The following is a 20538-nucleotide window of genomic DNA, read 5'->3' as shown; positions in this document are numbered from 1 at the left end:
TTGAGGATTTTGTTTGTATATTATTTTTTATGACTGAATAAGCTAGTGCTTGTGTTAGTTCAGGTTGAATTAGATGCTTTGTACAGTTTTCCACAGAAGCATGTGTGTGGGGAGGGTCTGAGAGTTTGAGTGGGTTCCTGGGGAGCTTTTGAGGGCCAGAGAAACTAAATAAGCAATTATTTATTTATGTTTAATTAGACTAGCGTAGAAATCTGTAAAAACCACTTTTGGTTGAAATAAGTCTTAGTTATTTCTAAAGAAACTATTTTCCCCCCCCCCCCCCCCCCAAAAAAAAAGGGGACCTGTTAACCACCAAATGTGGTTAACAGGTGAATATTTTTGAAGTGTTTGTTTTCCTAAACAATGTGGACCTCATTCCACCAAAGTTTTTTTTGTACTGTTAATAGGTGTATATTTTTGAAAAGTATTGCTTTTGATACAGCAGATGTTTTGCAGGTAACTGGAAATCTATGTTTGTGAATAAGAGCAGCTTTTGCTGTATAAGCCACTGCTACCTTTTTCCTGTTGGTTCCCTGGTGGAAAATAGGTTGGATCATTCAGTGGTTTGACACAAATAAAAGATAATGGAGGCAAATTTGTTTGATTGCTTGAATTTATGGATACTGACAAATAAACCTCATTTAAAAGTATGAAGTAACCACAGAGTGAGAAAAACTCCTGAACAGGAAAAAAGATGCATCGAAAATCGCTATAATTGTAATAATCTTTATAATTATTATTGTCATGATAATCGTTGATTAATCAAATCGTAGCACCCTTAATCGTAATTGAATTGAATCGTGAGGTGCCTTAGATGGCACACCCTTAATAATGATGATGATTATTATAACAGTTTCCAGTTACAAACACACTGAATAGCTCTGTATGTGGCTGGCCCATGTGGGAATTTTGACAAATATATTTGCGCAGGAACATGGAATTGGAGACATTTTTCATTTTCATCATCCACTGGTGTGAAATTATTTGAGAGAAATAAAAAAATATATTCATTTAGACAGTTTGCATACAGATATTTACATGTTTCCAGTCCATTTTGACTAAGGACAGCTCTGTGTGCATCTTCTCTACAGCATGTTGGTCTCAGAGGAGTTCGCCTGCAGAATCTGCAGAGTGACAATGAGTTTAACAGCTTTTCTAAACCAGGGGTAGAATAAGGCATAGATCACAGGGTTTAAACAGGAATTAAAGTATGCGACATAGACAGCAAAAGATATAGATGAATGTTGAATCACATAATTAAATGAACCATCTCCTGAAAGTGTAACACAATAATATGGACAGTAACACACAAGAAAGACGATGACAACAACACCTAGAGTCCGAGCTGCTTTCAGCTCCGATTTCTTGCAAGTTACTTTTGCTGAGAGCTGAATTCTGACGGCTGAAATGTGAGAACGCATGGCACGAGCCTGAGACACCGCCACCACAAACACTCTCATATACAGAACGATGATGATGAAAACAGGAAGAATAAATGTTACAACAACATCGACTGCACCTCCAAAAAAATCTAAGTTGAGCACACACTCTCCAACACAGGAACTAGTTCTCTCTGGATTAATTAGATCCTCTCTTAAAATAATACCATTGTAGATAACAGATAAAAGCCAACACAGACAAATACAGACTGTAGCTCTTCTCATTGTGATCTTATTAGTGTAATGCAGAGGGTCACAGATAGCAACACAGCGGTCGATTGAGATGAGCACCATGTTTCCGACATTTGAAGAGGCTATGTTCAAGGTCAGATAATTTCCAAATACACAGATATGATCACCAAAAATCCAGCAGCCTTTGAGAATGAAGATCACCACTGGCATTGCAACAAGACCCACAAGGAAATCAGCGACGGCCAGACAGAGAAGGAAGAGATTGGTGGGAGTGTGGAGCTGTCTGGAGGAAAAAGAAACATTATCAGACAACATGATATCATAGAGCAACATGACAAATAAGGTGGAGGCAGTACAGCTTTAGTTATTCACCACAGAAAAAACATCATGTACATGTCAAAGCATCTGAACAACATATGCACACACAGGTGAAGTTAAACATGAGAACAACAGAAGCACAGCAGTGAGCATGTGTTGTAATAATCCCATTAACAGTGAGGGAACCTGTACCTGAAATGGGAGATTGAGATGATGACCAGCAGGTTTAGAATCACAGTGAGCACAGAGATGATGCTGATTATAACATGGACCACAGCAGTTTCAGTTGCAGAAGTCAGGGGCTTCCTACAGGAGGTGTTGAGGAGCTGTGGGAAACAGAGTTCTGGTTCATCTTGAACCTCCATCGACACAGACCAGATCCAGGAGATGAGCTCAGTTATATCAGTGGTTCCTCTGGGTTCCTCCTCCTGGACCTCAGACTTTCATCATATTCAATGCTGTCATGGCAACCCTCCCTCTGTTTCTGCATCACATTTGTGATTCGCAATTGGACTCTTCTGTTGCATTATCTGATGCAACTTAACACATTCATGTTTCCACACAAGTTTTGCAGAAAGTCTGCAGAAATCCTGGAGAAAAAAACAGTACAGGCCTATTTCTGTCGAGTTTTGTGGACCAGATAAAAATTAGATTGTATTGTCATCAGAAGGTGGTGGTGAGATTATGGTAAAGGCCAGTGTTAGAGAAGAAGAAGCAGAAGCAATGTGGCGCTATCTGTAGTGCACAGATAGTTGGCAATGCAGGCTTATGCAGGAAACTAAACAATCTTTACTTGAACTTTAACTGTTCAAATTCTGTCTTGCCTACATTCTTTCAGTCAATCCATCATCCGCTGTTTATCTGGGTCTGAGTCACGGTGGAACCATCCTAAAGGCCCATTTATGCTCATTTTATGTACGTAAATGCATACATTCACCTCAAATGTTGTAATGGTACACTTGTTTGTACCAAACCGTTTCGGTTTGGGGCTGTAGACAGAATACAGAGGTGTAATGAACGAGTACATGTAGCCTATGTGAAGAACGCAAATACTCAGGAGGCAGGATGGCCGCAAGCAAAACACATGTGCAGGGTTTCCTCTATGTACATTCAGTAGCGGTGAGTTCACAGCGCCGCTGAAAAAAAACAAAACATGACAACAGACAATATGACACAGATGAGACACAGAAGGCAAGTCGGACATTTGAAGCATGTTGTTTAACTTTTAGTTTTAGGTATGTTGCGACTTTGTGGCAAAAAGAGTCCACAGGTTCCTTTATAGCAAAAAACTTTCTATTTTTTTAACTCAAGTTGGCAAAATCAAGTGAACCTGCTCCTCTTCTCCTTCACTGTGGCTCTGCAGTGGTGTTACTGTGAAGTCATGTTTACAGCACCTTAGGGAATACTGTGAGGTGCTCAAAAACACTCAGTAAATCACAGTGTTTGCCAAAAACAACCATTGAACATTAAAAAATACGTGACATGACAACAATATTTTATAAATAGCTACACCCACTTCAGAAGTTGTCAAGCATCACTGCCTTTATACTTCCATGTGTTCATTGCGTTGGAGTGACTGTGTAGTAGTTAATCCACCAGAGGGCACTGCTCTGAATTAACATATTGGCCAAACACCAAGAAGAAGAGTAGAATTTATAGACAGTGATTACAAACATGGTGATGACAGAGGAGGTATTACGAATGTTGATATTGAGGAGGGTTAATAATTTGAGTTTCAAAAAGTTCTGAAATTTCTGGAAATTATTCTCTTCAAATTTCAATACTGTCCTTGCAGTTTCCACCGATACTGCTCCGTTTCCTTTGTTTAGGTTCACATCTGTGAACTCCCAGAAGGTGGAGAGAAATACAGATGCAATGAACACAGAAAATGATCAGAACGCTCCATCTGTATACGTACAGGTATTTAACATTGGGCATAAATGGGGCTTAAGCAGGGATGCCCAGACCTCCACCTCCTCCAGGGTGGAGGGTTCCACACAGGGGTTCCCAGGCTGACAGACATAAACCCTCCACATTAGGGTTGGGACTCTTAGTTGTAAGGCCAATACGATACGCATCTCGATACAGCATCTACGTTCTGATATATTAAAGATACGTGTATGGCATCTCACGATGCGATGCAATACGTTTCACATCCAAATCACGATACAGAGCAATTACGCACATTCTGATTTAACACATTCATTCTGGTAAACAAAGAAAAATATGCAGTACAATTCAATGAGCTTATGTATCAAAGAAGACTATGACTTTTTACAAAGTAGCTTTAGTTCAATTTCAGAACACGTGCCTCACATTCAGTCAGGTGATAAAGTTAGGACTTTGTTTCTAAAGTCATTTCTCTGTATGTTTCTAACACTCAACTTCTTGCTCCCTTGCTGAATCAATTTGTAATGTAATGTATTTGTAATGTAGGTACAACAGAAAAAGGTTCTGTCACTTTAAGAGACACCTGCGCAAGGTATTCTGGGATGTGCTGTTGGATATGTATGCCACTGTTTAAGGAAGTATCTGGTTTGTATGGCAGTATTCAGTACAGTTGATATAGTAAAAAGTACACGTTCAGAAACCACATGTCGTCACCTCCCTTCTATGTCTGTCAGATTCACATGCAGACTTTACAGTATTCATCCGCGGCGCTGGTGCCACAGTCCATCCAGCTCAGACTGTTAGTGTGCACTGTACACATGTGCGAATCCACAGCACACGTTAATGTGGGTCTGAAGGAAAGAAAAACTTTATCCAAATAAACAGTAACACTTCTAAATGCAAGTAAAAACATATTCTATTGAACGGATCAAATTTTATTGATACAAACATTAAATATCCAATGCATCACGATATCATTCCAAACTTTTCATTCACTCGCAGCTTCTCTACTGATGCACTCGGATCGTGTACGCGCGTGTCGGTGTATCAGTGCATATCAGATAATATTCCCATCCCTACTCCCCATGTCCTGGGTCTCTCATGGTGTCTCCTCCTGTATGGGCATAAAACTCCTCCTCAGGAAGGTGTCCAGGAGGTGTCCTGACCAGATGAACCACCTCAGCAGAATCCTTTGGATGTGGATCTGCTCTGAGGTCCTCCCATAGTGCTTTCAGGCGGATCTGGTTCAGGCTCTGTTCTGGAGTCTGAGAACCTTGGTGCTTTCTGGCAAACTAGCCATCAGTGGAACCAAAAAGGAAAGACATTACATTGCGTTCTTCCTCTTGTCTTTACAGTCTAGAATATGACGCACCCACTGGTGATGTCAGGGTTCATGAGAAAGAACCGACTTTTTGTGATTCCAACTGAGAACCAACTTTTCATGTTCCGCACCAATATTTTCTGGTGTGAACTCGCTGACCGATTCAACATTAGGATTTGGGAACTGGAACTGGCACAGAGCCCAGGCGGTGTGAAAACCTGATCACATGACCGAACCCCTCCCCCTGTGTCTAAGAGGGAGCCAGTTGGATCCATGATCTGGTTCCTTTGGTCAGTATCCACAGCTCATGATCAAGTTATGACCATGCACAGAGGGCGTGTCCATGAGACTTTAGGACATTCTCAAACATTTCCTTCAACCACCCAATGATATTCCACATGGAGGTCGATACAACTTCATCCGTTATGTTTTGTAACAGTTTGTGAAACACTGCACCACCCTTCCAGACCATCTGACAGTTTAGTAGAACCTCTTTAAGACCCTCTGACAGTCTTGTAGACCATGGTCCATTCAGACTCAATGTCCTGCTTGTCGTTCTGGGAGCTGAAGGTTGTGGTGGCAGAAAAGATTTCTCATAGACAATTGCTGTAATTTCAAACACATGAGTTAGAGTACATAGAGTTTATTACAGAGGCAAATTAAACAAATTGAGAATAATTGGCAGTAACGTTTAACAGAGCAACAGTACTGTTTGGTCAACCCGGGACAGGGTCCTCAGACTAAAGCACTTGAGTAGAGGAGCCCATCGACTCAAATGTGGCCAGAGGGTGACTTTACACCTGTGAAAGGCAAAGGTCAGCATGTACAAATCTGTGTTCAGCGTAGATGAGCCAGTGTCCTGTTGGCTGTTATTTACTGAACCAGATCACAGTCTGTTCCACATACTTTGGTCATTACATGAGTTAATCATGTTGTGTAAGACAAGGTTTCTCACATGTGACATAATTCCTAATATTCCTATTATAAAGAGTATTCATTATTTAAACTGATTAGTTATGGTCACAATGTTATAAATATTTCAGATGAAAAAAAAAATATATATATATTTTCATGACATTTGTCATCTTTGCTCTGTGGGCCTGATCCCTGTTAGCAATGAAACACCTGAATTTAATGTGTCCCAATACATTTGTCCATATAGTGTAGATACAGACACTGACATTTGAGTCACTGAGTACGGTTACATGATGTTTTTTAAATCCGATTTATTTTTCCAGAAGAAATTAATTCAGAACTAAAGTATTTTCTCTTCTGTTTACATGGAAATGTTAAACCCGAATAAAGGTTTACATGAGGTATTAATGAGCCAGATAAGTGAGCAAAAGGGTTTGCGCTGCAGTGCTCACGTTGCCTTGTTCTTGCAGCCCTTCTGTTAGCTTAGCTTAGGATAGTCACTGCATTTCCATGGTCACACGCAGCCAGTTTTTTTAAAGGTGATTTGTTGTATTTTGTAAGTGATTTTCTGAAATCCGATTCTCCCTAATTATTTCTTTAGATCGGCAACTTACTGCACTCATACAATCTTGGGACTGTTGTGTTGATGGAAGTTGGAAAATCTTTTTGTTGGAAGGGGTGCATGCGCTAAATTAGCTTTGCTTTACCGTTTTAGCTTTGCATTAGTTTTTATTTCCCAAGATTTTATTACTGCAGCAAGTCACGAGTCTGATGGACTTTCATCATCTTCATCACCCTTCCTCTCTTTCTGCCACATTAGTGTTAGACTCAATTTGACTTTCCAACTCTCACTCATGTTTTTCCTCATTTGTTTTCACCTGGATAATAATAATAATAATAATCCATTAATTTCAATCTTGACGTGAACAAGCTGAATATAAGTATAATAAAAAAAGCGTTTCCACCCATAATTTAATTTTAGATCTATCTATCTATCTATCTATCTATCTATCTATCTATCTATCTATCTATCTATCTATCTATCTATCTATCTATCTATCTATCTATCTATCTATCTATCTATCTATCTATCTATCTATCTATCTATCTATCTATCTATCTATCTATCTATCTATCGTAGCATCCTGTACCTCCTCCACACGGTACAAAGTTGTTACGGCGTGGATAAGCGAGGATGAAACGTTGCCTAGGGGATGGTTTCATCATCACCCCCCAAAATTTAGACTGGGTACCAAGCCCCAAAGCTTAACACAAAAGCCGCTGATCTGACAGAAAGAATCATGAACTACTAGGGGAACTCAACTACCTCCTACTTGCCAAGGCCAGATAACAATGTACCAGACCAGTCTTCTACTGAGGACTTGAACACCGCGCTGCTAACTAACCCTACCAAACAACACTGAGACCAATCAGACCAATGCGATGGTGACAGTAATCACAGAGATGCTCAGCTACAAGACCAACAGCATGAGTAGCCCGAAGGAGCACATCCTTCCATGGAAATGAAGGCTAGAGGCAAAACTCATGGCGGCACAGAAAGAAGTTAGCCTTCTAACAGAACTGAGCAGAAGTGTGAATCTGAAGAAAGAGCTGCCCAAGAAATATAAAAAGCTGTCCACAACTGAGGCACTGGAGACTGTGACGCAAAGGCTCACAGCCCTAGCTACCCACCTGAAGAGGTATACAAGAGAAGTAGAGGCAAGGAGAATAAACAAGGTGTTCTCCACCAACCCAGCTAAGGTCTATTCTCAAAGGCAGGCTAACACACTGACAACAGATGACGCTTGACAACATTAGAAATGGACACACCTATTTACATACATAAAGCAAGCATAAATGAGCCTTAAGGGCCTTCATCCAGACCTCGATGAGGCTGTGGAAGACGACTCTGGAGGCCAAGTCACAGCCAATTGAGCAGGTGAGCATCAAATGTGACATTTGCCAAGGAGATTGTAAAGGTCAGAGTACGGAAACTGAACCCAATTGCAAGACCCAGAGACGGACATGAAAGTTCAGTGTTTATTAAACACAATATCAGCTGACAAGTCACTGATAGTATAAATAAGCAGATCCTTGAAGACACTGAGTCCCAGATTCTTCACAGGATCCGGAGACAGGACCAGAGATTGGACCTCACAGCCTGGGCTGGTAACACGCATCAGTAACCCGACTAGGGGAAAGCAGAGGACAGTCAGTATCCAAACCAGGTCATACACGGAGAGGCAAACGGAAAGGCAACAGGACAAAGGAACAGGCAGGCTCAAGTACCAGTAAATCAGGCGAAAGGTCGAACACACGTAGAATCGTTGGAGGCAGAGGCACAGACAAGGGTTGGGCAAAAAGCAGGAGTCAGAAAAGGCAATCCGGGTCAAAAACAGGTAAACAGACAGACAGGATCCAAAAAACGCTAGTAAGTATCACACGGAGGAGAATACAAACTGGCACAGGACAAGGGGAAACACAGGGCTTAAATACACAAGAGGGAGGGAAGAAAACGAGACACAGGTGTAACAAATCAGGGCGGGGAAAGGTAATCACACAGGTGGGGAAAATTAGGAACAGGAAGCAAAGACACCAGACATGACACACGAGGAGGACTTAACAAAATAAAACAGGAAATGACAGACAAGACAGACAAAACCAGACTAACGTCTGGGAGCTGGTGTGACAGAGATGCTCTGTCCCTCCTGCTGTTCTGCATAGGCCTAAACCCCTTCAGTCAGATCATCCTGAAGAGTGACTGGGTACTTGTTCTGAAGTGGAACAACCATCAGCCACATCCTCTACATCAGGGGTGTCAAACTCAGATCCTCGAGGGCCGGTATCCTGCATGTTTTAGATGTTTCCCTCTTCCAACACACCTGATTCAAATGATAAGCCTATCATCCAGCTGTGCAGAAGCCTGAGAACGACTGTCAGGTGTGCTGGAAGAGGGAAACATCTAAAACATGCAGGATACCGGCCTTCGAGGATCTGAGTTTGACACCCCTGCTCTACATGGATGACATCAAGCTGTAAACCAGGAACGACCGTGACATTGACTCCCTTATTCACCTCATTGGGATCTACAGTAAAGACATCGGGATATTTTTATATCAAAACATTCAGGACAATTTCAGCTTTATATAAACCGAGGCCTTTTTTTGTAGAAAGAGAAAATTCAACCCAAGTGCTAAAAATATAAAGACTGATTTTTGGGAATGTTCAAATCTCTTGTGAAAACACACCTCAACTCGTTTGGACAGTGTTTTGGTGTTGAAATAGGCTTAAAATCTTAGTTTTACAAAAGTAGTGGAATATGTGAAATAAAAGTTAAGTGCAGAAAACATGTCTAAGATGAACTTTTGTAATAGTATTTTTTGAGCAAATGTCTGTCATTCTATATTCACAAAAATGTCTCACAAGGCTAAATAATGACATCATATTACATATCAAATTTCATTAGATACGTGCAAATGACAAAGGACCATTATATTATATTATATTATATTATACAGGGTGTCCCCAAAAATTTGCATCATTTCATCACCTAATAATAATTTGTTCACAATTTGTTTGCTCTTTTTGCTCAAAAAAGTGTAATCATTTTTATTGTTCTGCTTTCAGGAATAGAAATGCTGTTTACTGCAACAGAAAAGGCGTTCTGTGTATTGTAGTACACCCAAACTCAGTGAAATGGGAATGTGCAATGGGAATGTGTTTAAAAATTTCATAAACAAGCGCCATCAAAAAGGCAGATTTAAGAGAGATGGTTAGGCAAATGAACTCTGGTTGAACTTTGAAGCCCTGGAATGCATTCTTAATTGGCACTTCACTGCTGTGCACTTAAGAAAATCATAATTTTAGTTGTTTATGGGTGACTTTTTAAGGGGGGGGTTTATTTTTTTATTGTTTTTTTTTTTTAATCAGTATTTTAGTGTTTTTATCAGAATTTTGTAGTATTTACTAAATGCTGATGGCAATTGGGACCTGAGTACAGTGTTTCATTTCTGTGTATTTTATATGTTGAAATGACAAATTTGAAATTTGAATCTGAGATTTGGATGTGGCATAAGAAGTTTCAAGAAGAAGGCTGTTTGTGTCGGAAAAAAAGGACTCCACTGCTGACTTGACGTGTGCAGTGTCACAAGCGGCGCACACATTGAACATTTGTAAGAACTTTGGAACTTTATAAAATTACCATCCCTCAGAATTTTTTGTTTGTAGAATAAAACATTTTATGTCCAAAATAAATCCCATTAAGTATCATTTCACCCGGTATTGTATTATGTTGTAACTGAGCACATCATATTTACAACATTTACATACTGTATATTCATTTATTTGTTATACATTTATTTTTTATTCATGCTGTACACAGATTGTGACATCGTATTTTCAACAGGTTTACTTTACAAAATGTTTGTCCTGTCTCTCTCCCCATATTACGACACATAAAACTGCAATGGGAGGGCCTTAGTGATTCCAGAGTGCCTATTGGTGGGTAAAAGTTGACACACAATAAGTTCACCTAATTACATCTACACAGTTTGATAGACAAAGAACTGATCCAATTCCGTACATTAAGAGGTGCGTGTATTGATCTGTGATTGGTTCTAACTCCCACTGTCAATCACATTGGACTTCAAAAGCGTGTGTAATGGAAAGATGAGATTCTCCGGTCATGTAAGTGTTTGAACCACTTTTTTACGGCGTAAAATGGCAAAAATATTAATAAAACATACTGAAACAGTCCCAAACATATCCCCGTGTTTTTTCTGCCCTCAGAGTGTTTTTAATAATATCATATATCTGGTTTTACATGAACAAAGGACATCAAGCAAAAACCGGGAGTCTGAACTTTCTGTGAAGCAGACAAGTGTCTACGTGACCAAGGTTTGTCTCATAATGGCGCTTTGAAAATGTCATGAGAAGTGATTGTGTGATCAGAGTCCGGTAACAGTTGAAGGTTGTCAGACCCTGTGCCAAGTTAAGGCTGTTAATGTAGGTCTGGATAGCAGCCATTTTTAACAGGCTGAAGGCAGGGTCAGTTTTATTTAGTATTGATGCAACACGTGTAACCGGAGTGCTAGTGCTTGTAAGCTAACCATAGCTAACATCAGCTAATCACTTAGAAAATAAGTCAGAAAAACTGATGGTAAATCCTATGATAATGCACGTTCTGTGTCCATCCGGCGTTCATGTCAGATCAATGTTGCAGCACAGTAGTGTGTTTGTATGGGTTTTCCTCAGCCTTCACAGGCCCGATCGCCACCAGACTCGCCAGATGAATAGAAACATTACCTGACTATCTACTACGCACAATTTTATGTCCGTATTCAAATGTTGTGAGGTATGCTGGGCAATTTTAGCCTCTCATGCTATCGTACAATGGCACCACGGGTACAGTGCCGCTAGTTTCAATAATTTGTCCCTTGGCGTGAAAAGCACAAGATCCTCTGACAAAAAATGTTCATTGTTTTAGCTGAAAAAAAGTGTTCACAAAAACGTTGCCAACTCCTCTCTACATATTTTTATTCTTATTTTTAACCCAGTGAAAATATATAATGAAGATATGTTACAGTGTTTTTCTTTTTTTCATTTTGGGGATATAGCTAATGGTTTTACCCTGAATGCAGCCACCAGATCTCCGTCATGTGAATGTGATAACTAGGACGGATTTGGTTGGATTTCTTCTCCCTTGATGACCATCATAGTGAACCACATAAATCAAGCAGTAATAGGATGACTGATAAAATTTAGTTCACATTGATGGTCTTACAAATGTCCATTTTCCTGCTACCATCCAGAGTTCATATGGTGTGATTTTCATTCATTAGGTGGCGTTTTGTGGGGAAAAATTTGTCTCTGACCTTTATTCTGCCACTATCAGGTTGATGTAGCTCAAACTGCGTTCATATCAGTTGTCTAACAATTGAGTCTATTTTTCTTTATATGTTGAGTTTACATGATGTCATATGTTGACACCAGGTGGTGTGTTTTTTCCAAATGGTTGGTGGAGCTTCTGTTGTAAAATCAGTTTTTTTGGACATTATTAAGGAAGTAGGAGGCCAATCAAGCTCAAACTTGGTTCATATTGATTGTCCAACAAATATCAAATGTATTTTCTGACATTATTTAGCAAATCATTTTCTGACATTATTCAGACTGGATGTCTTTTGTGTAAACATGATAACTATCCCCCTTTAGCACCGAATAATGAATATTATCACTTGTCCAAATGGGGGTGCCTCTGCTGAAAAATCTTTTTTTTTTTTTTTTTTTTTACAATATTAATAGATATAGTAGGCCAATCAAGCTCAAATTTGATTCATATTGATCAAAATTAAGTTGGTATCTTTTGTACATTGTGTCATTTATTTGCTTTATTATATAGCAAAGGATTGGGGGGATTTTGGGGATATACCCTTTCTTTTGGCCCCCAGCAGTGTAAGCTGGGTTACTAAATTTTTTTTGCTTTTAACTCCCTTTCATTAAACCTACCAGAGTTTTAACTCTGTTTTCCCTCTTATCAATACTTGATTTTTATTGTAGTAATGCAAAAGTATTTATGGCTTTTCTATTTGCTGTTGATTTCAGGGATATCCTTCAGAGGCCTTGGAAATGCTGATGTGTGTCTTCACAGCAAAGGTTAGTCAATATTTCAATGTTCAAAGTAGAAGTCTTAAAACTCTCTCTCAGACTATGTCATATAATATTGCATGGTAAAGAAAAATTCGAATAAATTATTCTCATTACACATTTTTCATAAAAGGATTATGATCTCACTCCAAAATTACATGAATGAAACAATTGACATCACCTTGTGTGAAACTATGCTACCAAGTTTCTGTGTCATGTGTAATGCCTATGAATTATATACACTATGGATGGGAAGATTATCCGATACGTACCGATACACTGACACACGCATGCATGATCCGAGTGTACCAGTAGAGAAGCTGCGAGTGAATGAAAATTTTGGAATGATATTGTGATGCATCAGTTATTGAATGTTTGTATCGATAAAATTTGATCCATTAAATAGAATATATTTTTACTTACATTTAAAAGTGTTACTATTTATTTGGGTAGAGTTTTTCTTTTCTGAAGACCCACGTTAACGTGCGCTGCAGATTCCCAGATGTGTACATTGCACACTACAGCATGAGCTCCGCGGATGCACTGGGCATGTGCGCCACGGATGATTACTATAATGAATTGGCGAGGGAGCAAGAAGTTGAGCGTGAGAAACATGCAGAAAATTGACTTTTGAAACATGTCAGAAGAAGGAATTTGTGTGTGTGTATGTGTGTGTGTGTGTGTTTGTTTGTGCAAGTGTATTTGCACATCTGAATAAGTGTGTTTGAGTGTGTGGATATACAGTCATGTGGAAAAAGTCAGGATGCCCCCCTTTTACATATTAGTTTTCTTCACCATATCTAAATATTTGGGATTTTTTTTCTTTATTATTACTAAAATATGGAGAAAATGTACCTAAAAGATGAAACTAAGGACATGCTTTTTAAAATGTGTTGGTAAATTCTAATTAATAATTTATTCATGAGGAAAAAGTTTGAACACCCTTATCTTCATTATTTAAAAGATAGAATCCTGAAAAAGCCTGTCTAACAATCTTCAACTAGTTTGTACCTGACCAGTTCACCACTTCAGCTCTGCTCATAACTACCAAATATTCAATAATTGACTGGACTTTAACCAATTGCCTTTTTTAATACATGATACCACTCAATTTAATAATAAAAAAAAAAGCAAAAAAAAACCCAAAACAAAAATAGGAGATATTATCTATATAATATATGGTGGAGTGATGTGACATTGTTTTAAATCAGTGTAGGACATGTCATAGATTATTAGTAACACTGATTTCATTTCATTAGTAGTTTTTGTTCAGTGCAGAACACTCATGGAAAAAATGGTTAAATTGACTTGCACTGAGATGTTCAAGACTGAAATGACAGGACACAGAAAAAGGTTAAAATAATTCTTTTATTATAAATGTGAAGTCCTTATATTATGATGATGATGATGATTAGGGGTGTGCCAATATTATTATTATTATTATTATTATTATTATTATTATTAGATTACTAGATTCATCATGATGCGACACGTGATGATTCAATAACGATTCATAAATATTCAAAAACATTTATTTTTCCTAATTACTAAATGACAGGAACACAACCGCAGCACGCAGCAGGAAAATAAAAGTGGCGCATGCCGCCTGGACGCCTTAAGGAACAGACCAGGGGAGCACAGTAACACCAGCTCTAACTGTTTGGCTGCAGTTACAGAGTGTCAGATTCACCCAACGGGTTTAAAAGCTAGCGTTTGGAAGCAAGGCTGTCGTGCTCTGATGTGGACGCTGAAGTGCAGATACAAACTTCTGAACTGAAAGTATTTTTCCCAGAAAGCAGTTCCCGAACTGTACAATGAGACCAAAACCAAAGTAGTGGAATCACTGAGGGAAGCTTGTAGGATACTACCGACATGTGATGCATGCTTTGATTGTGGATAGCAAAATATTTAGTTTGTTGTGGAATTTATGCTGCTCATTGAGTTTGAAACTTCAGAGTTTGAGTGGGTTCCTGGGGAGCTTTTGAGGGGCCAGAGAAACTAAATAAGCAATTTATTTATTTATTTTTAATTAGACTAGCACAGAAATCTGTATAAACCACTTTTGATTGAAATAAGTCTTAGTTATTTCTAAAGAAACTATTTGTCCCCCCCCCCCCCCCCCCCCAAAAAAAAATGGGGACCTGTTAACCACCAAATGTGGTTAACAGGTGAATATTTTTTAAAAGTATTGGTTTTGATACAGCAGATTTTTGTAGTGTTTCAGTTTTGTAGGTAACTGGAAATCTATATTTGTGATTAAGAGCAGCTTTTGCTGTATAAGCCACCTCTGCCTTTTTCCTGTTGGTTCCCTGGTGGAAAATAGGTTGAATCATTCAGTGGTTTGACACAAATAAAAGATAATGGAGGCAAATTTGTTTGATTACTTGAATTTATGGATACTGACAAATAAACCTCATTTAAAGGTATGGAGTAACCACAGAGGGAGAAAAACTCCTGAACAGGAAAAAAGATGCATCAAAAATCGTTATAATTGTAATAATTGTTATAATTATTATTATCATGATGAGCATTGATTAATCAAAGCGTAGCACCATGAATCGTAATCGAATTGAATCTTGAGGTGCCTTAGATGGCACACCCTTAATGATGATGATGAAGATTATTATTAATAACAGTTTCCAGTTACAAACACACTGAATAGCTCTGTATGTGGCTGGCCCATGTGGGAATTTCTACAAATATATTTGCACAGGAACATGGAATAGGAGACATTTTTCATTTTCATCATCCACTGGTGTGAAATTATTTTGTGAAAAATTAAAGAATATATTCATTTAGACAGTTTGCATACAGATATTTACATGTTTCCAGTCCATTTTGACTAAGGACAGCTCTGTGTGCATCTTCTCTACAGCATGTTGGTCTCAGAGGAGTTCGCCTGCAGAATCTGCAGAGTGACAATGAGTTTAACAGCTTTTCTAAACCAGGGGTAGAATAAGGCATAGATCAAAGGGTTAAAACAGGAGTTAAAGTATCCGACATAGACAGCAAAAGATATAGATGAATGTTCAACCACATAATTAACGGAAGCATCTGCTGAAAGTGTAACACAATAATATGGACAGTAACACGCAAGAAAGACGATGACAACAACCCCAAGAGTCCGAGCTGCTTTCAGCTCCGATTTCTTGCAAGTTACTTTTGCTGAGAGCTGAATTCTGACGGCTGAAATGTGAGAACGCATGGCACGAGCCTGAGACACCGCCACCACAAACACTCTCATATACAGACTGATAATGATGAGAACAGGAAGAATAAAATTTAAACCAACATCGACTGCACCTCCAAAAGAATCTAAGTTGAGCACACACTCTCCAACACAAGAACTAGTTCTCTCTGGATTAATTAGATCCTCTCTTAAAATAATACCATTGTTGATGAAAGATAAAAGCCAACACAGACAAATACAGACTGTAGCTCTTTTCATTGTGATCTTATTAGTGTAATGCAGAGGGTCACAGATAGCAACATAACGGTCGATTGAGATGAGCACCATGTTTCCGACTGTTGAAGAGGCCATGTTCAAGGTCAGATAATTTCCAAATGCACAGAAATGATCACCCAAAAACCAGCAGCCTTTGAGAATGAAGATCCCCACTGGCATTGCAACAAGACCCACAAGGAAATCAGTGATGGCCAGACAGAGAAGGAAGAGATTGGTGGGAGTGTGGAGCTGTCTGGAGGAAAAAGAAACATTATCAGACAACATGATATCATAGAACAACATGACAAATAAGGTGGAGGCAGTACAGCTTTAGTTATTCTCCACAGAAAAAACATCATGTACATGTCAAAGCATCTGAACAACATATGCACACACAGGTGAAGTTAAACATGAGAACAACAGAAGCACAGCAGTGAGCATGTGTTGTAATGATCACATTAACAGTGAGGGAACCTGTACCTGAAATGGGAGATTGAGATGATGACCAGCAGGTTTAGAATCACAGTGAGCACAGACATCATGCTGATTAGAACACGGACCATAGCAATTTCAGTTGCAGAACTCAGGGGCTTCCTACAGGAGGTGTTGAAGAGCTGTGGGAAACAGAGCTCTGGTTCATCCTGAACCTCCATCGACACAGACCAGATCCAGGAGATGAGCTCAGTTATATCAGTGGTTCCTCTCAGTTCCTCCTCCTGGACCTCAGACTTTCATCTTATTCAGTGCTGTCATGACAACCCTCCCTCTGTTTCTGCATCATGTTTGTGATTCTCAATTGGACTCTTCTGTTGCGTTTTCTGATGCAACTTTAACACATTCGTGTTTCCACATAAGTTTTGTAGAAAGTCTTCAGAAATCCTGGGAGAAAAAATACAGGCCTATTTCTGTTGAGTTTTGTGGAGCAGATAAAAATTAGATTGTATTGTCATCAGAGGGTGGTGGTGAGAATATGGTAAAGGCCAGTGTTAGAGAAGAAGAAGCAGAAGCAAAGCGGCACTATCTGTAGTGCACAGATAGTTGGTAATTAGGGATGTAACGATTACCGGTATAATGATAAACCGCAGTAAAATTTCTGACTGTTAGTATTACCATTTAAAATCTAGTTATTATGATAACCATGTTCGATTACCACAGTTAGAAAACTCACGGTACTGTTCATTTCCTGGAGAAGCAGCGGCACTTCAGGCGTGCGTGCATAGTTCGTAATGTCTGGCCTCTGAAAACATGGTGGAAGGCACCTGCACAGACAGAGCTCCAGAGATTCGGGGATAGGGCTCCTGCTTAGACTTGGTCCGTTAAAGTGTGGGTCCGTCCGAGTGCGTGTGCGTGGACCCGGTCTGTCCGAGTGAGCGAGTGCACAGACCCGGTCTGTGCTAGTGTTAACCCCTCCCCAGCCCCCACTGCTTCAGGTCCTCACCCAACAGAGAAACCGTCTGAATACAGATACTCAGGACAAACTCATCCCAGTTCAAATGGGCCCAAATGAGTGAGCTTCAACTTTACAAAGACACAATATGTGTAAAAACCAAAGGAGAGGAGGCTTTATGAACTAAAGGACATTCAACTTCCGCTCTGGGGAGGAGGCTGGCGTTGCACTGTTTGCCGCTTCGCCATTCGTGATTTTCTTTAACCTTCATAGTTTTCCTGTATTTCTTTTGTTTAGCTATTCGCTCTATTCACAGCTCATATTAGTACCTTTACTTCTACACCTCTCTGGACCTTGGATGCTACTATTTTTACCCATTTTTACCGGTGGAGTAGATGCCTACCTGCAAGGCAAGCTTTAGCTACCAACTACACCCACAGTGAAAAGGGCTCTTGATCCTATCACCATTGCCGGGTTGCCGATTGAAGTACTGCTCCAGTCACAAACTGTTTCTGTCGTCCTGTCATGGTTTGGATTGTTTTCATCTGCCTCTCTAATCCCCATCTGTGGGACATCTTCCCGAGATTCACTGGCAGCTTGGGTCCATGGGAAAGCGGGCTAGCAGGAAACTGGCTGCTAGCCAGCCAGTTGACGGTTAGCCAGCTGCTACCTGTCTGTGCTTTTGCTGTCAGCTGTCAGGGACTCCCTGCCAGCAGCGTTGGGCCATCAGCTAGCTGGCTGCTGGGCGGCTGGCAACAAGCTAGCGGGTCAGCAGCTAGCCGGCTGCTGCCTGGTGCTAGCGCTGCTTGGTTAGCGGTCATAGGGGCTTGGAAACAACCATCCATGGTCAGCACGTTCAGCTACTCCATCCTGCAACCCCGTCGACTCAAACCCACTTTTACCCCTGGTGTTAATGCCCTCAACAAACCCAGACCTCCATCATCCACCTCTGGAACCGTCACTGCCCCAGCTATGGCGCTGTGCTTCACATCCATGCAACTCCTCCAGTTAAACCACCAAACGCCTACTTCCATGGAATACATTGCCACACTAAAAAGCTCCAGACTTCGTCTCTGTCCTCAATACATCCACCGAAGCTCACACTGCAAGTTTAGTTACCATTCTGCCACGATAAACAGTATCCCCTCTCTCTGGTCCGACCGCAGCATGGACACGGGCTTCAGCACTTCCGTATTGCGTCATCAGAACCACCCCAGCGTGAACTCTTTCAACTTCCGCATCATCAATTTCAAAACAAAAGCACCTGAAACTCGCCCTCTTCAACACACGATCCCTCAACAATAAAAGCCTCATTCTTTACGAATTCATCACTGACAATAACCTGGATCTCCTCTCTTACTGAAACCTGGCAAAAACTCCTGGATTATATTGCACTAAACCAAACCACCCCAACTGGATACTCATACTTGGGCAACCCACGCCTCGAGGGCCGTGGAGGAGGTATTGCTGCTATTCACTATCATGACCTCAACCCACTCCCTGGCCCTAAACCTCTCCTAATCGCCATCATCTGCCGCCCCCTCAAACCCAACCCATCTTTCTTATCAGATCTCTCAGAATTCATCACAGTACTGTCATCAACCTCACCATCTTTCCTACTGCACGGTGATTTCAACCTCCACACTGATTCCCCTGACTGCAAATATGCAAATGATTTCCTGGACTTACTCAAGTGCCTCAACTTCACCCAACACATAACTTTCCCCACCCACAGCTGAGGACATATCCTTGATCTAGTTTGCTCCACTGGCCTCCACATTTATAACATCTCCAACACCAACCTCACCATATCTGATCACCTGGCCATCACACTGGATATCAACATACCCGCCCCCCAACCCAAACAAGACCGCACAATAACCTTTCAAAATCTTAAGTCCATCTGCTAAGCCCCTCTCTCAACCTACATATCGAATGCTCTTTCTGACCTTACCCTCCCTGTTAACTTAACCCCCACGGACCTCGTCAACATCTACAACAACACACTGTCTACCTCCCTCAACCAGCTGGCCCCCATGAAAAGAAAAACTTTTACTTTCATTCACTCAGCCCCCTGGTACACCCCGCAACTTCACAAACTCAAAAAACAACTGAGACAGCTTGAACGCCTACACAACAAAACTGGACTGACCTTACACACCCTCGCCTACAAAGACCACATGCACCTGTACCAACCCTCACTTAACAAAGCCACAAAGCCCGCTCCACCTATTACTCCGGCATTATTCACACTGGATCCTCCAACCCCCCGCTCTCTGTTCTCCACTATCAACAAACTCCTCAAACCCCAGGACAACATCTCATCATCTTTCACCCCTGAAAATGCAACAACTTTCTAGCATTTTTTTTTTCACTCAAAAATTGACAACATTCACAACCAGCTTGCCTCTTCCTCTGCCATTACCTCTGACCCGGAACCCATTCTTCCCCCACCCACAGACAAACGGCTCTCCCTCTTCTCAACCATAACCACTGATGACCTCTCTGAAATACTCTCCAACATGAAATCACCCACCTGCCCTCTGGATCCCATCCCCTCCACCCGTATTAAAGCCTGTCTCACCCCTCTCGCTCTACGCATCACTGACACCATCAACTCTTCCCTTACCACTGGCACAGTCCCCCTCACCTCTCAAGACTGCTGCCATCACTCCCCTCCTTCAGAAACCTGGCTTAAATTCCAATGACCTCAACAACTTCAGACCTATCTCCAACCTCCCATTTCTTTCAAAAATACTGGAAAGAGCTGTCACAACCCAACTCAAGCAATATGTCCCCTCCAACAAACTGTATGAAACATTTCAATCTGGATTCTGTTCTCACCACAGCTCTGAAACAGCCCTTTTCAAAGTCACCAGCAACGTCCTACTCTCCTCTGACTCCGGCTCCCTCACCATTCTCTTTCTCCTCGACGTCAGTGCAGCTTTCAATACTATCAATCACTCAGTCCTCCTCTGTCATCTGCAGT

At 40.6% G+C, this 20538-nt stretch overlaps 2 protein-coding genes and 1 long non-coding RNA gene across 3 annotated transcripts in view; all 3 read right to left on the bottom strand.

The window, feature by feature from the left end:
- Window positions 1-1085: 1085 nt before the first annotated feature.
- LOC115412974 (trace amine-associated receptor 7a-like) lies at window positions 1086-2314 on the bottom strand. The gene is made up of 2 exons (XM_030125677.1): window positions 2142-2314; window positions 1086-1914 (listed from the first exon to the last, which is right to left on the bottom strand). Exons 1-2 carry the CDS (start codon window positions 2312-2314, stop codon window positions 1086-1088), a joined length of 1002 nt encoding a protein of 333 aa, XP_029981537.1.
- Window positions 2315-5101: 2787 nt separating this feature from the next.
- The window catches only part of LOC115413099 (uncharacterized), a 29086-nt gene continuing 13649 nt past the window's right edge, over window positions 5102-20538 (bottom strand). Inside the window, exons 3-4 of the long non-coding RNA XR_003934429.1 lie at window positions 13815-13823; window positions 5102-5112 (exon numbers count right to left, since the gene is read on the bottom strand). This is a non-coding gene — a long non-coding RNA (uncharacterized LOC115413099). The remainder of the gene's footprint in view (window positions 5113-13814; window positions 13824-20538) is intronic.
- On the bottom strand, window positions 15587-16815 carry LOC115413097 (trace amine-associated receptor 7a-like). Its single transcript, XM_030125850.1, has 2 exons — window positions 16643-16815; window positions 15587-16415 (listed from the first exon to the last, which is right to left on the bottom strand). Exons 1-2 carry the CDS (start codon window positions 16813-16815, stop codon window positions 15587-15589), a joined length of 1002 nt encoding a protein of 333 aa, XP_029981710.1.

Source organism: Sphaeramia orbicularis, chromosome 21, assembly GCF_902148855.1.
Source record: "Sphaeramia orbicularis chromosome 21, fSphaOr1.1, whole genome shotgun sequence".
In the NCBI taxonomy this organism is placed as follows: Eukaryota; Metazoa; Chordata; class Actinopteri; order Kurtiformes; family Apogonidae; genus Sphaeramia; species Sphaeramia orbicularis.
The sequence above is the reverse complement of the archived record's forward strand: the minus strand, read 5'-3'. Positions and strand labels throughout refer to the sequence as shown.

What these genes read in the sequence shown, in the direction of transcription:
- LOC115412974 (XM_030125677.1), bottom strand. Translation starts at nt 2,314, where the DNA reads ATGGAGGTTCAAGATGAACCAGAACTCTGTTTCCCACAGCTCCTCAAC. An exon ending in ATCTCAATCTCCCATTTCAG is followed by an intron (nt 1,915 to 2,141) that starts GTACAGGTTCCC and finishes TTTTTCCTCCAG; the next exon opens with ACAGCTCCACACTCCCACCA.
- LOC115413097 (XM_030125850.1), bottom strand. Translation starts at nt 16,815, where the DNA reads ATGGAGGTTCAGGATGAACCAGAGCTCTGTTTCCCACAGCTCTTCAAC. An exon ending in ATCTCAATCTCCCATTTCAG is followed by an intron (nt 16,416 to 16,642) that starts GTACAGGTTCCC and finishes TTTTTCCTCCAG; the next exon opens with ACAGCTCCACACTCCCACCA.